This window comes from Prunus avium, chromosome 3 (assembly GCF_965620075.1).
Source record: "Prunus avium chromosome 3, drPruAviu1.hap1.1, whole genome shotgun sequence".
NCBI lineage: Eukaryota > Viridiplantae > Streptophyta > Magnoliopsida > Rosales > Rosaceae > Prunus > Prunus avium.
This window is the reverse complement of record NC_142286.1, coordinates 36,143,227-36,155,805: the sequence shown is the minus strand read 5'-3', so window position 1 is coordinate 36,155,805 and position 12,579 is coordinate 36,143,227. Positions and strand designations below refer to the sequence as shown.

Here is a 12,579-nt window from a genome sequence, read left to right as displayed (position 1 = left end):
TGATGAGATATTTCATGGTTTTACCATGCAATAGATAAGGACAAACTACTAGCAATTAAGGGTCATTTCGCTCATAAAACAACTCTTTTTTGCTTGTTTGTCCAACTATTGATAACGGAGTCAATAAGCTGCGCTTCCTAACTCCCTGGAACTCGCATCCCAACGCGCACCTTCGGTTACTTTGCTGCCTCACCTTCGGTGCCTTGTCGTCTTAAAGCATTGCTTCTCTCCTCCACAGAGCGGGCAAGCAAACTCAAGGGCGGCTAAAGATACCATAAGGAAGAGTAGACAGAAAAAGTCCTTCTAACCGCAAGGAAGAGTCGCTGAGACAGAAGCCTCACCCCTCTCCCTACGGTCGAGCAAGTAAACTCCCTTTAGAGCCTCACCTTCAAGAAGAAATGGTAGGCCAACCTTTTCAGTCCACAAAGTCTCATAAATATGGTAGCACAAAACATGTAAGTTCACAAACTTTAAGGCCAACCTCCATAGTCATATCATGAAGAAACCCTAGTTATGTTTTGAAAAAAAATTATATAAAAAAAAAAACCTAGTTATGTAAGTTATTATGTTGTATTCATGGTAGCCAACCTACCTCCTTTATTCCACTTGATTTGGAGCTTAATCTGTGACAACCATTATTCATCCTAAGATTTCAAACCACTAAGCTATTATTATTTTTGTATAATAACTAATACGTGTTAATATATATATATATATGTGTGTGTGTGTGTGTGTACATCGAGGAGATCAAGACTCTTCCCTTCGTTTGATTTATTTGAAATGATTTTAGTTTCTAAGTTTTGTCTTTTACTTTCGTACCTTCCTGAAACAAGATCAGATGTACAAATTGCCAATCACTCGTTGGAGCTTGGAATTTTGCATGCATATACCGCAATGGTTCAACAACAGAATGGACAAAAATGTATTTGTAAAGTTTTTTATTTACTTTTAAATTTATTCTGGGTACTTCTACTTTAAGTTTTTAAAGATTACGTTATTCTCCCAACCTTTTACATTGCGTTTTTGATGATTCTCTTCCTATCTTTTGTACTCTTGTAAATTCATAGCTCCCTATTATAATTTCTAAGCACAAATAAAATATAAGGGAACAAGGGTAGAAATTATATTTAATTACTATAATCAATATTTTCAAGTACTATGATAGAGTCATTCATTCGCCTCACATACAAAAGGGATAAGGATACAAGAATAAAAATGATTAATGGTTTCGTGTAAAAACATATTAATTAAATAGATTGAATTAAGATTTAATACAGTTCTTTTGAACAAACGCAATAATAATACTTCTATTTATATGATTAGCATAGTAAACTTTAACTAAAAAAGTTTATCCTTATGATAATAATATGCTAGTTGTATATGTATACATATTTCAGCTAATACTTTCAAGAAACAAACACTAACAGTTAGTTCTTTCTCATGTAGAAATTTTTACATACACTAACAGTTAGTTCTTTCTCATGTAGAAATTTTTACATTTCTCACTTCTTCACATGCACACTGCATTTCCTTAACTGGTCTGTCAATTTTCTATTATGTTTGAACTTATTGATGTGTATGAGTTCCTGTCGTCTATTGGGGGAACAAACAAAAAGGAAGGCAGATTAGTCAATGAAATAATGTATGGAATTTCCATTCTTTCTTTATGTAATTTTCATATTAAATAACGAAGAAAATTCTAGAGGAAGACAGATTAGTCAATGAAATAATGTATGGAATTTCCGTTCTTTCTTTATGTAATTTTCATATTAAAGGACGAAGAAATTCTAGAGGAAGACAGATTAGTCAATGAAATAATGTATGGAATTTCCGCTCTTTTTTTTATGTAATTTTCATATTAAATGACGAAGAAAATTCTAGAGGAAGACATATTAGTCAATGAAATAGTGTATGGAATTTCTGCTCTTTTTTTATGTAATTTTCATATTAAAAGATGAAGAAAATTCTAGAGGAATACAGATTAGTCAATGAAATAATAGATGAAATTTCCACTCTTTTTTTATGTAATTTTCATATAAATGACGAATAAAATTCTTAAGGTAGACTTATCAGAAAAGGATATACATGTGTTCATAGATGAAAAAGTAAAAGACATGTCCTCCTCCTTTGTTCTGAGGAGTGGGACAAAAGTTGGTGTTTATAAGACTTGAGGAAGGCTTTTACCAATCAATCAATGAAGAATAGAGGAAGACTTTTACCAATCAATCAATGAAGACTAGAGGAAGACTTAAATACCAATGAATGGCTCCTTCTTTGGTTTTTGTCTCATTAATTTGTAATTTAGCACAGACAGATATTGTTCAAAGTTGCAGATAGATTGTAATCTTTGTAACTTGGAAAGCACCAAATGACACTGTCATTTTCCTATATATTTCCAAGCTTCCACACAACATATGCTAACTTCAGAGCAGCATTTTAGACCACCTGTTTGTTTGGTTGCCAAAGTAATTGTGATGGCAACCAAGCAACTGCCTGGAAAATGATGGCAATTTAGTCAATCTTTAAAGCCATCTTTCTGTCATTGAAGACTGAAAGTTACCATTTTTCTTCATTTTTTCTTTTAGTTTTTGCGTAGGAAAGGTAGAAAACTCTTGGCAACAGTTTTGTTCTAGACGATATCGTGAAGTCCATAGACATGTAGACAAAAACTGCATCATTACATTCCATTATCAAAGCAAACATGGACACTGTGAACTGTGAAGGGCATGATTTCAAACTTTACAATCATTTATGACTTCACTCTTAAGCCACGCCAGAGTTTACTTGGTCATCAAATTCCAATCACTTCTGGCACAAAATACCTGATGACAGACAAACCATGAAGTGAATCAAAGTACATACATGGACGGACTCAATTATTGTTGGCAAGTTTTTAGCCAAAGAATTTAAAAAATAATAATCAAAACCATTTGTTTAAAATTATTACTTAAAAAGTCATTATTCATCAAGTAATAAGATTTAGTGGAGATGCCTCTGTTTTAAAAGGTATTATTATTCAATTATATGTAAATTTTTGCATCATCGTGATGGTGATTTGGTGGGTAACCATGGCCAACTAGTTGCTTTGAAAATAAATGGTTGTCAGTTTTGCTAAATTATTCAAAGCCATAACCTTCAGCTAATCACATTATTATTGGACCCATTTTTATATATATTGCTTGAATCTATCTTCCCTCACAGTTTTCTTCTCCACCATGAAGTTTCATGCCATTGATCTCCCTAATGGAAAATACACACAACCCAACAACACCCACAAAAATCTTTTTCTGCTAGCCCTTACCTTAGTTCTGCTCACTACAATCCCTCTCTGTCTAAACATCTCAAATTCCCCATTGCCGGCTCCTAAGAGCAATGCCAGCGGTTCAAAAAGCATCGAAAAAGAAGATGAATGCCAAATATTTAGTGGGAACTGGGTTCCATATCCTGATGGACCTGCTTACTACACAAATGAAACTTGCAATCTGATCATTGATGAGCAAAACTGCATGAAGTTTGGGAGACCTGATACGGAGTTCATGAAATGGAGGTGGAAGCCTGATGCTTGTGAGCTGCCCTTGTTTGATGCAGCTCAGTTCTTGGAGCTTGTTAGAGGCAAGTCATTAGCTTTCCTTGGTGACTCTGTGGGAAAGAATCAAATGCAGTCATTGCTTTGCCTCTTAGCCATTGTAAGCATTCAAATTAGCCTACAAAGACTTGAAACATTCTAAGATTATAGTTTGTTCTTACAAGATTGTGTGTTTTTGGTTTTTCTTTCAGGTAGCTTATCCTGAGGACATTTCTCATAAATATTCCTCAAACACGGATTACTTCAAGCGCTATGTCTACAATGACTACAATTTCACCATAGCAACTCTCTGGTCGCCCTACTTGGTTAAATCTAGAGACGCAGATCCCAGTGGACATGACATCAACAGCCTCATGAGCCTCTACTTAGATGAGCCAGACGAGGCATGGCTAACTCAGGTCGAACAATTCGACTATGTGATCGTCTCAGCAGGACAATGGTTCTTCCGGCCACTGATATACCACGAAAATGGTCGAGTTATCGGGTGTCACAAGTGCGAACAAGACAACATGACGTCGTTTGTCACCTCCTACGGATACAGAAAGGCCTTTCGAGCGGTGTTTAGAACCCTTCGAAGCCTTAAAAACTACAAGGGGGTGACATTTCTGAGGACGTTTTCTCCCTCACACTTTGAAAACGGGGCATGGAACGAGGGAGGGAACTGTGTGAGGACAAGTCCTTTTACCAAAGAAGAAACGAAGCTAGATGGGTATGTATTGGAAATGTACTTGACTCAAGTGGAGGAGCTAAAAGCAGCAGAAGAGCAAAGCCTGCAGAGAGGCCTGCAGTTTAGGTTGATGGACACAACAGAAGCAATGTTGCTGAGGCCTGATGGACACCCAAACTTCTATGGACACTCACCTCATAGGAATATGACTCTTGCCGACTGTGTTCACTGGTGCTTGCCAGGCCCCATTGATACGTGGAATGAGATCTTGCTGTATATGTTGAAGACAGGGCACAGACGATGAGAAGAAGCTATGGAGAAATGCTTGATCAAGCATTATTTTTATATTTGACCCAAAAAAAAAAACCTTTATTTTTATATAATATTTGTATTTATACACACATTATTAATTTTTATTATTGGCATCATACAAAAAAAAAAGTGTTTGATACATGTGAATAGGGTTGAGTTTGCGTTGGAAGAATATAGATTATGTTAGCATTATCTTCTGGTGAAAACGACAGCGTACTTGCATAAATTTGATTGTGTTTGCTGGCTACTAATAGATTTTAATAATTAATATGATTTATTTAGTGCCTAATTAGGAAAGAATATGAACCAATTGAAGACGACAGAAATTTCGTTGTTCATTCCAGTCTAGTTTCGCTGTATATGAATCTTCTCAATTGCACCACCTGCTCTGACGGCTAAACAAATATTGAGACTTGCATTGCAAATATTGAAAATAATTCAGATGAGGATTTTAGTAAGCTGAAAATTTCTCACCTGTAGAGAAAGTGTATATGTGAAATCATTGTCTGAATATGGGATCTTGATTGATAGCCTTAACAATATCATTGTAAATGAGTAATTTCATTATATACTTTCAATATCTGAAACAAAGAATATATCATACAACCAAATTGACAACGCCTTTTACAATACAAGACTCATCAGGTTGTTTGGCATACAGAAAGAATTCGGAAAGATTGATAACACTCGTCAAAATGAGATCTTGATGAAGACCAAGATGTGCAAAGCTAAAATGTAAAGCACAAAACCCGACCTGAGCAGCATGAGCCTTTGCTGACTCTCTGTTCGGCCATCGGCATATCTATGATGAGCATCAAGAATATAATCCGAGGAAGCAGATCCTTTAAAAGATGTGCTTCGTCCAAACCGGTTTCTAGCAGTATTCATCTCCATGTTGCTGCTTTCAAGCTTTCTCCACAAACCATTCACTCTTTCTAGCTCCGTCTCTTTCAAATGAATTTCATTCACCAGGCCTTCTGCTTGTGCCTATAAATATAAGAGAAACAATGAAGAAATTTTCTCCCAAATATGCTCAACAGAGAATAATTCTAAATCCATTAGATAAATCAGGAAATTCAAATATTAATGAAAAGTTACAGAAAGACCTGTTTTGCTGCTAGCTGCTCAATTAAACTGTGAAGTTGTTTATCCAAAATCTTCTCTCTTTGAACTGCACAAAAAAAAAATTGCTTACAAATTAGTCTTACTACTAGCTATAATATGCATACATGGCATGTCAACTAACATTGCAAACAGTTTATGAGTTTATCCAATAGCCACATGCTGCACTATATGCACCACTGAGCTGCCACAAGGCAAGATCCCCTGTGATACTAGCCATGCCGTACAAGCACCTAGGTTTGACTCTTTGTACCCGACCAAAACAAGACGTAAAGAACTCTAGATTTGACCAAAAAATTCTTCCTCATCTGGGACATGATTTGAGGACCCCCTTCCCTTTTCTTTGTCAAAATTTAATGTTTTTAATTCCATACAAACCTTCTTTGGTTGAAACCCCAAGACCAATAAGATGTCTAATATAAAACAAACTGCATTGCTATTGTAAACTGAAGTATAAATGCATTCGATGAGCAAGCACACAGAATATACCAAATAAATAATTTTGATGAAGTAAGATTACCTGGAGAAGGGTGACTGAGTGCATTATCTTGAATTTCTGCCCATCTCCCCTCTAAATGTTTTACTACTTCTTCCATTGAACTCTATGAGAATAAAACATTTTTTCAGCAATCAAGATGAAAAAATTTCAAAACCACACACACCCATACATTAAAAATGGAGAAGGCATGAAAGAACAGTGAGATAAAAAGGAAAGGTGCAACGGACCAACTCTTTCTTCCTCTCCTCTAACTTGTCAAGTATAGCTTTCTTTGAGGCTTCAATGTCAAGTTCAGTTTCGATTGTCATCTTTGAGTCGCCAATGGAGTCACGTGATTCGCCAGAACGACTCACATCCAATGCAGTTTGTGCATTTTCAAGCTTAACTCTTAAATCCCTCTCAGTCTCCTCCATTTCCTGATAACAATAATCATCAAATTTCAGAAATAATTTAAGTGTGGATTTTCCATTAACCAAAAACAATATCCTTAATGTCATCATATAGAAGACTACAATACATGTATAAGATTAAATGTGAAGAAACTTCTCACCATTAACTTCCTTCTAAGTAAATCTGCTTCTTGAATTTTCTCCTTTATTTTAGTTTCACAATTTGAAATAGCCCTTTCATATGCAACATTCTCTTCCTGCAATGTCACCTCTCTCAACTGGGCCTGTCCACAAGTATAAATGGAAACTTTTTAGAAACAAAAATAAACACATCAGCATATCTCCTCCTTCTGAGTACATGAAGCTTAAACTAGAAAGTTTCGTAGGCAACAATAAACAATCACATACACAGATAATTTAAAAATAGTTCCAACATTTGAATTAAATATGCAACAATTCAGAGTTGTACATAAGAATTACGATCAAAACAAAAGACCCATATATAAAAACGTCCAATTCGAATCAAAATATCCAATTGCACAAGAACCACAATCAAAAACAAGGACCCGGATAAGAAAAAAGCCACATAAATTCAAGAACTAAAAACCGAACCTGTTCGCGGGTAGTGGAATGGGCATTCAATTGGAGAGCAAGAGCGGCATTAGAAGCGACGGAGTGGGCATGGAGATCAGGGAGGCGTTGGGAGATGTCAGAGGGAGGGAGTCTGAGCCGTAGATCTTGGATCGAACGGCTGAGAGAAGTTGCTTTGTGATCCAAGTCTAGGGCATACCTTTGCTGCTCCGGAGTGAATATAAGCGGGATCGAATTGGAACCGTCTTCTTCGTTACCTTGCCCGCCACCACCTCCTACTACGTCTGCTGCCCACGCTAGCAATCCAGCCATCTCTTCTCTCTCTCACTCTCTGAATCGCAGTGTTGCGGTTTCCGAATTAAAACCGGAAACGACGCGGGTTGGGAGCAATTCGCCAATTGGGTCTCTCTCTCTCTCCGAATTGCAGTTTTGCGGTTTCAGGAAACGAAGCGGGTTGGACGAACTTGAGGCCCATTCGGCTTTCTTACATTTTCTATTTTTTCAAGACTTTTTTTGTTTAATTAATTTTGGGAAATTGGCGGCTTTGCCCCCGGCGCAGCTAATTTATTCAATATTATCCCCATTTTGAAATCTAATCACAAATATCCCCTATAAAAACTCTCTATTGACAACTTATTGCCCATCCTTCACTTAGGTTTTTTTTGTTCTCAGTTGTTGCTCTTCTTCTTCCTCTTCTATCTAGTCTCTTCTTCATCCTCTTCTTCCTTCTGCCAAACCTCACAGGAATCCACCTCCACCATAAAATCTCGCTTAACTCAATCTCCTCTTAGTTATATCTTCAAACTAGGAGCTAATTTGAACCTCAAGGTTGAACCCCAAATTTGGAACCGAACCCTAGCCAAGGTGTGACTTGACACCTCCGTCGTCGCCCTCCATAACGGAGCCACAATCGTGACTCTCGACCTCCGTCGTCGACTTCCACCACGAAGCCACGACACCTTCATCTTCGATCTTCACTGTGGTGAGTTCTAATATTGGTTTTTTTTTTTTTTTTTTTTTTGGGTTCCTGTTATTGATTGAGATTATTGGGTGATTACTTTTACTATTTTGAATGAGACATTAATGGGTTTTTGTTGTGGTTTGTTTGCTGTTTCTGCGATTGAATGAAATTTACCAACTATTTCTTGTGGTTGTCAAGCTCTTGGACTTGGATACATTGTTTTGTACTTTAGATTTGTCTCTGAAATCATGCATATACTGTTTTGTGATTGAGATTTGGACATGCAGACCTCCTTGAAAGTGGTGTATTCACTCTTTTGTGATTGTGATTTGTCTGTGAAATCGCTTAGGTGATATATCAAATTAGGACTTCTGGCTTTTCTGAGCAACCTGTAAGAATACATATAAAACTCATAGATGCTCTCTGAAATAACAGTAATGTGGGTTTTAACCGTAAGAAACCAACATCATAATTTGAAACCAGTAGCACCACCAACAAATGCAAGATTCTCATCCTTTACTTCTTTTGAAAGTGATTGGAGAGTTTGTAAGTTTTATGAGAATGCCAATATTTTAACATACGTTTGATAGTGTAAAGTTGGCATATGTTGGATCTTTGTTTTCTCTATTTTTTTCATAATTCAATCCTAGATCTGTTTTTGGTGCAGTCTATACAATCCTCAAGGTTGGTATCATGCCAAGGTTGTGTTGGTGTCGTGAAAAGGGTTCTTGGAAAACTTGAAGGTTTGTTGACAACTCTTTGCATTTATCTAGTTCCATTGTCTTGGTCTTCTTCTTCTCTGAGATTGTGCTTCTTTAATTGTTTGAACAATGCCAAATGCACTATTGATGATTTCCTGATTTGTATTTTTATTCGCCTGCGAGGACACACATTCACTGCACCCATGTTTATAATTACTTTTAGATTGCAATTGAGTAGTATGAAATTGTGTGCATGAATGTGAACTTTAATTTTGCAATGGTACTGTCTTGTGAAAGCTTGCCATATGAAGAATTGGGTCATTTAGAAAAGCCAACAATCTATATGAATTTTGATATTGGTTTCTATTTTGAAATTGGTTTCAATTGTGATTGAATGTTATGTTTTTGTTTCCATTGTGATTGAATGATTTACTTCTAATATGCATTTTTTATCCATTTTATACAGATGGAAGATTGTCTTGTTTCAAATGGCGATGTTCTTTTGGGGAGGAAATTGCTAACTTTCAGCTTAAATTCGGGTCTAAGAGGACATGTCCTAGAATTTTAATGATAGATATAAATTGTGTTAAAATTCCCGACTAAGAGGAGATGTAAATTTTTTATTTTTTGCCACTTTCTTATGTATATCTTAAGATGTAATGAGGTAACATTGCTTCCATAGTAGGGAAATTGGGATATTATGGGTGTAAGAATGTGATTTCATCAAGGACGTCACATCCTTTTTTGAGAAAACACGTTATATACATTCAGTGTATATTACGTGTATATTGCTTGTATATTGTCTATATATTGCTTGTTTATTGTTTGTGTATAACCATTTATTGCCTTTTATTGTCATTGTATTGTATGTTTATTGCCAATTTATAGCTTGTGTCATTTTTTGAGGAAAAATGAATATAAACTCTTATGGCTTGTATTGCCTTTGTATTGCCCCTGTATATGGCTTATATTGCGTAGGTATTGCCCCCATATATGGCTTGTATCGCCTATGTATTGTGCAAATAGGAGGACTCGCAAACCAATTAATGCAAAAAATAGCAAAAACCAATTAATACAGTGACAATAAGAACCCAATAGGAGGCTATATAGTAGCAATACTAAAGCAATATGAGGCTATACAGTAGCAATACAAAAACTGTAATAGTCCATCTTATGTGGGAAATGCTGGGCAAAACACAATGTATATAATGTTCTCTCTTCAATGTATAATATAAGTAGATGTATTTTTTCCAGAAGCAAAATATTTAGGTCCAATCGTCATGAAAAAAAAAAAAGAACCCTACAAATGAACCCTGTAAAAGAGATGGCAAAACAAAAAAATTCCAGGTCCTCTTTGTTGTGCAACAACAATTTCATCAACAAATTTTGTAAGGTGCATTTTCCATGGCCTTCTTAAAAAGATAGCAAACTCATGAGCACTAACACCAACAACAACCAAAGGTTAAGGCAATAAGCCTAGCAATAACTCTTAGGTAAGCCTAAATCTAAAACACTGAATGATGATGGCTGTCATACTACAATGCCTCTGTACACTCTTCCCGGTCATCAAAGAGCTCTTTTTTCTCACCTTATAACTGATATGGTTTATGGCATCTGCCTGCAACAACCTACAACAATGAAACATAATTTTAGAAAGAGAAACAAGGAAGGTTATAAGAATTGGAGAGCAATTCCAGAGTGGACTCTGGAATGAACAAAGCAGTCTTGTAATTGGTGAACCCATTATCCATTATCCAATTCCTCTACAAGCACAATCTAACTTTGCAAAATGTGTTCTACATTGTAGAGGAGCGTAATTAAAGTAAGTGGTGGACATCAAGCACAATTTAACTTAGATTATTATCTTACTGGATATCAAGCGTTTGCTTCTACTTAAGCTCACCATTGCTAATTCAATATTATGGATGTAGAGAGCTCACTTAGTAGTTCATTATATCAGTTTATGTAGTTCATTCAAAAATTACATCCCAAAACATAACAAAACAAATTCAGATCATAACAGATTCTTGAAGATGCAGAACACTTTCTAGTGGCCCGAATGTTCCTTTATATTAGATCACACAACTCCTATAAAACCAAGAGACCATTGAACCAAATAATTGTGTTTCTTCAATTGTTTTTTTGTCAGAATAAAAACCTAAACTCAGTAATAAATTCAATCAGCAAAAGAAAAACTTCAAAATCATTTTAGCCTGGACAAGCTTCAAGCTTCAAGCATAATATTCCTTACGACAAATAGAGAAATATTTGTTGCACAATCCCAAAATTTTGGTTCAACAAGTTTTTGTATAATCCTACTTAAATAACATTCTCTACACAAGCTGAAAATATTAATTTAAAAAAAGAGAGATAAAATTTTAAATTAAACGCACAATTATGTTTCAACAAATTTATGTACAATCTCACTCAAATTTGACTTGGAGGGACTTGAAGTGACATTAAGCACAAAAAATTCCAACCCATATATGAAATTGAAACAAGCAGAAGAAAACCCAAATAACATATGGGTATGAAAGTAAAGCAGAAAAGCTAAGTACCTGAGATGCCATGGATTTCAGGAAAGCTGAGAGAAATTGAGAAATTTGTTGAATCGGAGGGGAAGAACGGCAATCGAAAGAGGTGACAGAGAGTGAGAGATGGAGGTGGAGAAGGGCGGCCGAAAGAGAAAGGGTGAGGTTGCCATCGCTGATGTGGGTTAGGGTTTCTAAGGAGGTGACAGTTGCCGTCATCGTGGGCAAGAACGAGAGAGAGAAAACAAGAAAAGATAGGAGATGGAAGATATAACTAAGAGGATATGGAGTTATGTGAGATTCGTGGAGGTGGATTTTCTGTGAGGTTTGAAGAAGAGGAAGAGGAAGAGACTAGAGAGAAGAGGAAGAGGAAGAGCAACGAATGAGAAGAAAACAAAAACTAAGTGAAGGATGGGCAATAGAATGTCAATAGGGAGTTTTTATAGGGGGTATTTGTGATTTGATTTCAAAATGGGAATATTATTGAATAAATTAGTTGCGCCGGGGGCAAAGCCGCCAATTTCCCATTAATTTTAGCCACTTAGAGCATTTTCAGCCGTGAGATGAAAACTTGGGGATATAAAACCACTTTTTATATGCTCAGTTCCATTTCTCTTGGGAGGTAAATATGTTTTTGCTCCGATGAAAATATGTACACTTGGTGATCTACATTGGGCTTTCTACCTTGCCTTGTAAAGAACCCAAAAACCAAAACAAAATAATAAAAAATATATATTGGATTTAAATTTCTTACATTTTCTATTTTTCTGATTATTTTTGTTTAAAGAATTTTAGCCACTTATAGCATTTTCAGTCGTGAATTTGGAGATGTAAAGCCACCTTTATATCGAAGTTTAGAATGAGTCAAATACATCTCCAAGTTTACTTTCTTTGATATAAGTCCAATAACTTACCTAATCTTCCAATATCCCTGTTGTGTAGCTTAGGCACTAAGTAACTCTGATAAGCTTAGATTCTCTCTATTGTACTGAAATCAATACAGAGATTCTTCTTCTCTAAGTGAGCATCACCATTTTTGAAGGATCCTTTCTTCTTTGTTTCTATTTTCATATATACATGTACCACAAACTTTACCCTTTAGAGCAGCCTAAAAGTCATGTTCATGACTATTTATTTACTTGGTTTGATCAACAATGAAGAACTAGACATGGGGTTTCTGAGAACATGTTTGATCAGACACTGCAGCCATTTCCTCTATG

At 35.8% G+C, this 12,579-nt stretch overlaps 2 protein-coding genes across 2 annotated transcripts; one reads left to right on the top strand and one right to left on the bottom strand.

The window, feature by feature from the left end:
- The first annotated feature begins 3,179 nt into the window (after window positions 1-3,179).
- On the top strand, window positions 3,180-4,723 carry LOC110760047 (protein trichome birefringence-like 19). The gene is made up of 2 exons (XM_021962226.2): window positions 3,180-3,686; window positions 3,778-4,723. The coding sequence occupies exons 1-2, from the start codon at window positions 3,216-3,218 to the stop codon at window positions 4,555-4,557; spliced, it is 1,251 nt and encodes a 416-aa protein (XP_021817918.1). The 5' UTR covers window positions 3,180-3,215; the 3' UTR covers window positions 4,558-4,723.
- A 384-nt stretch (window positions 4,724-5,107) lies between these two features.
- On the bottom strand, window positions 5,108-7,656 carry LOC110760054 (golgin family A protein). Its single transcript, XM_021962238.2, has 6 exons — window positions 7,188-7,656; window positions 6,737-6,859; window positions 6,414-6,602; window positions 6,208-6,289; window positions 5,672-5,736; window positions 5,108-5,552 (listed from the first exon to the last, which is right to left on the bottom strand). Exons 1-6 carry the CDS (start codon window positions 7,476-7,478, stop codon window positions 5,256-5,258), a joined length of 1,047 nt encoding a protein of 348 aa, XP_021817930.1. The 5' UTR covers window positions 7,479-7,656; the 3' UTR covers window positions 5,108-5,255.
- Between the last annotated feature and the right edge of the window lie 4,923 nt (window positions 7,657-12,579).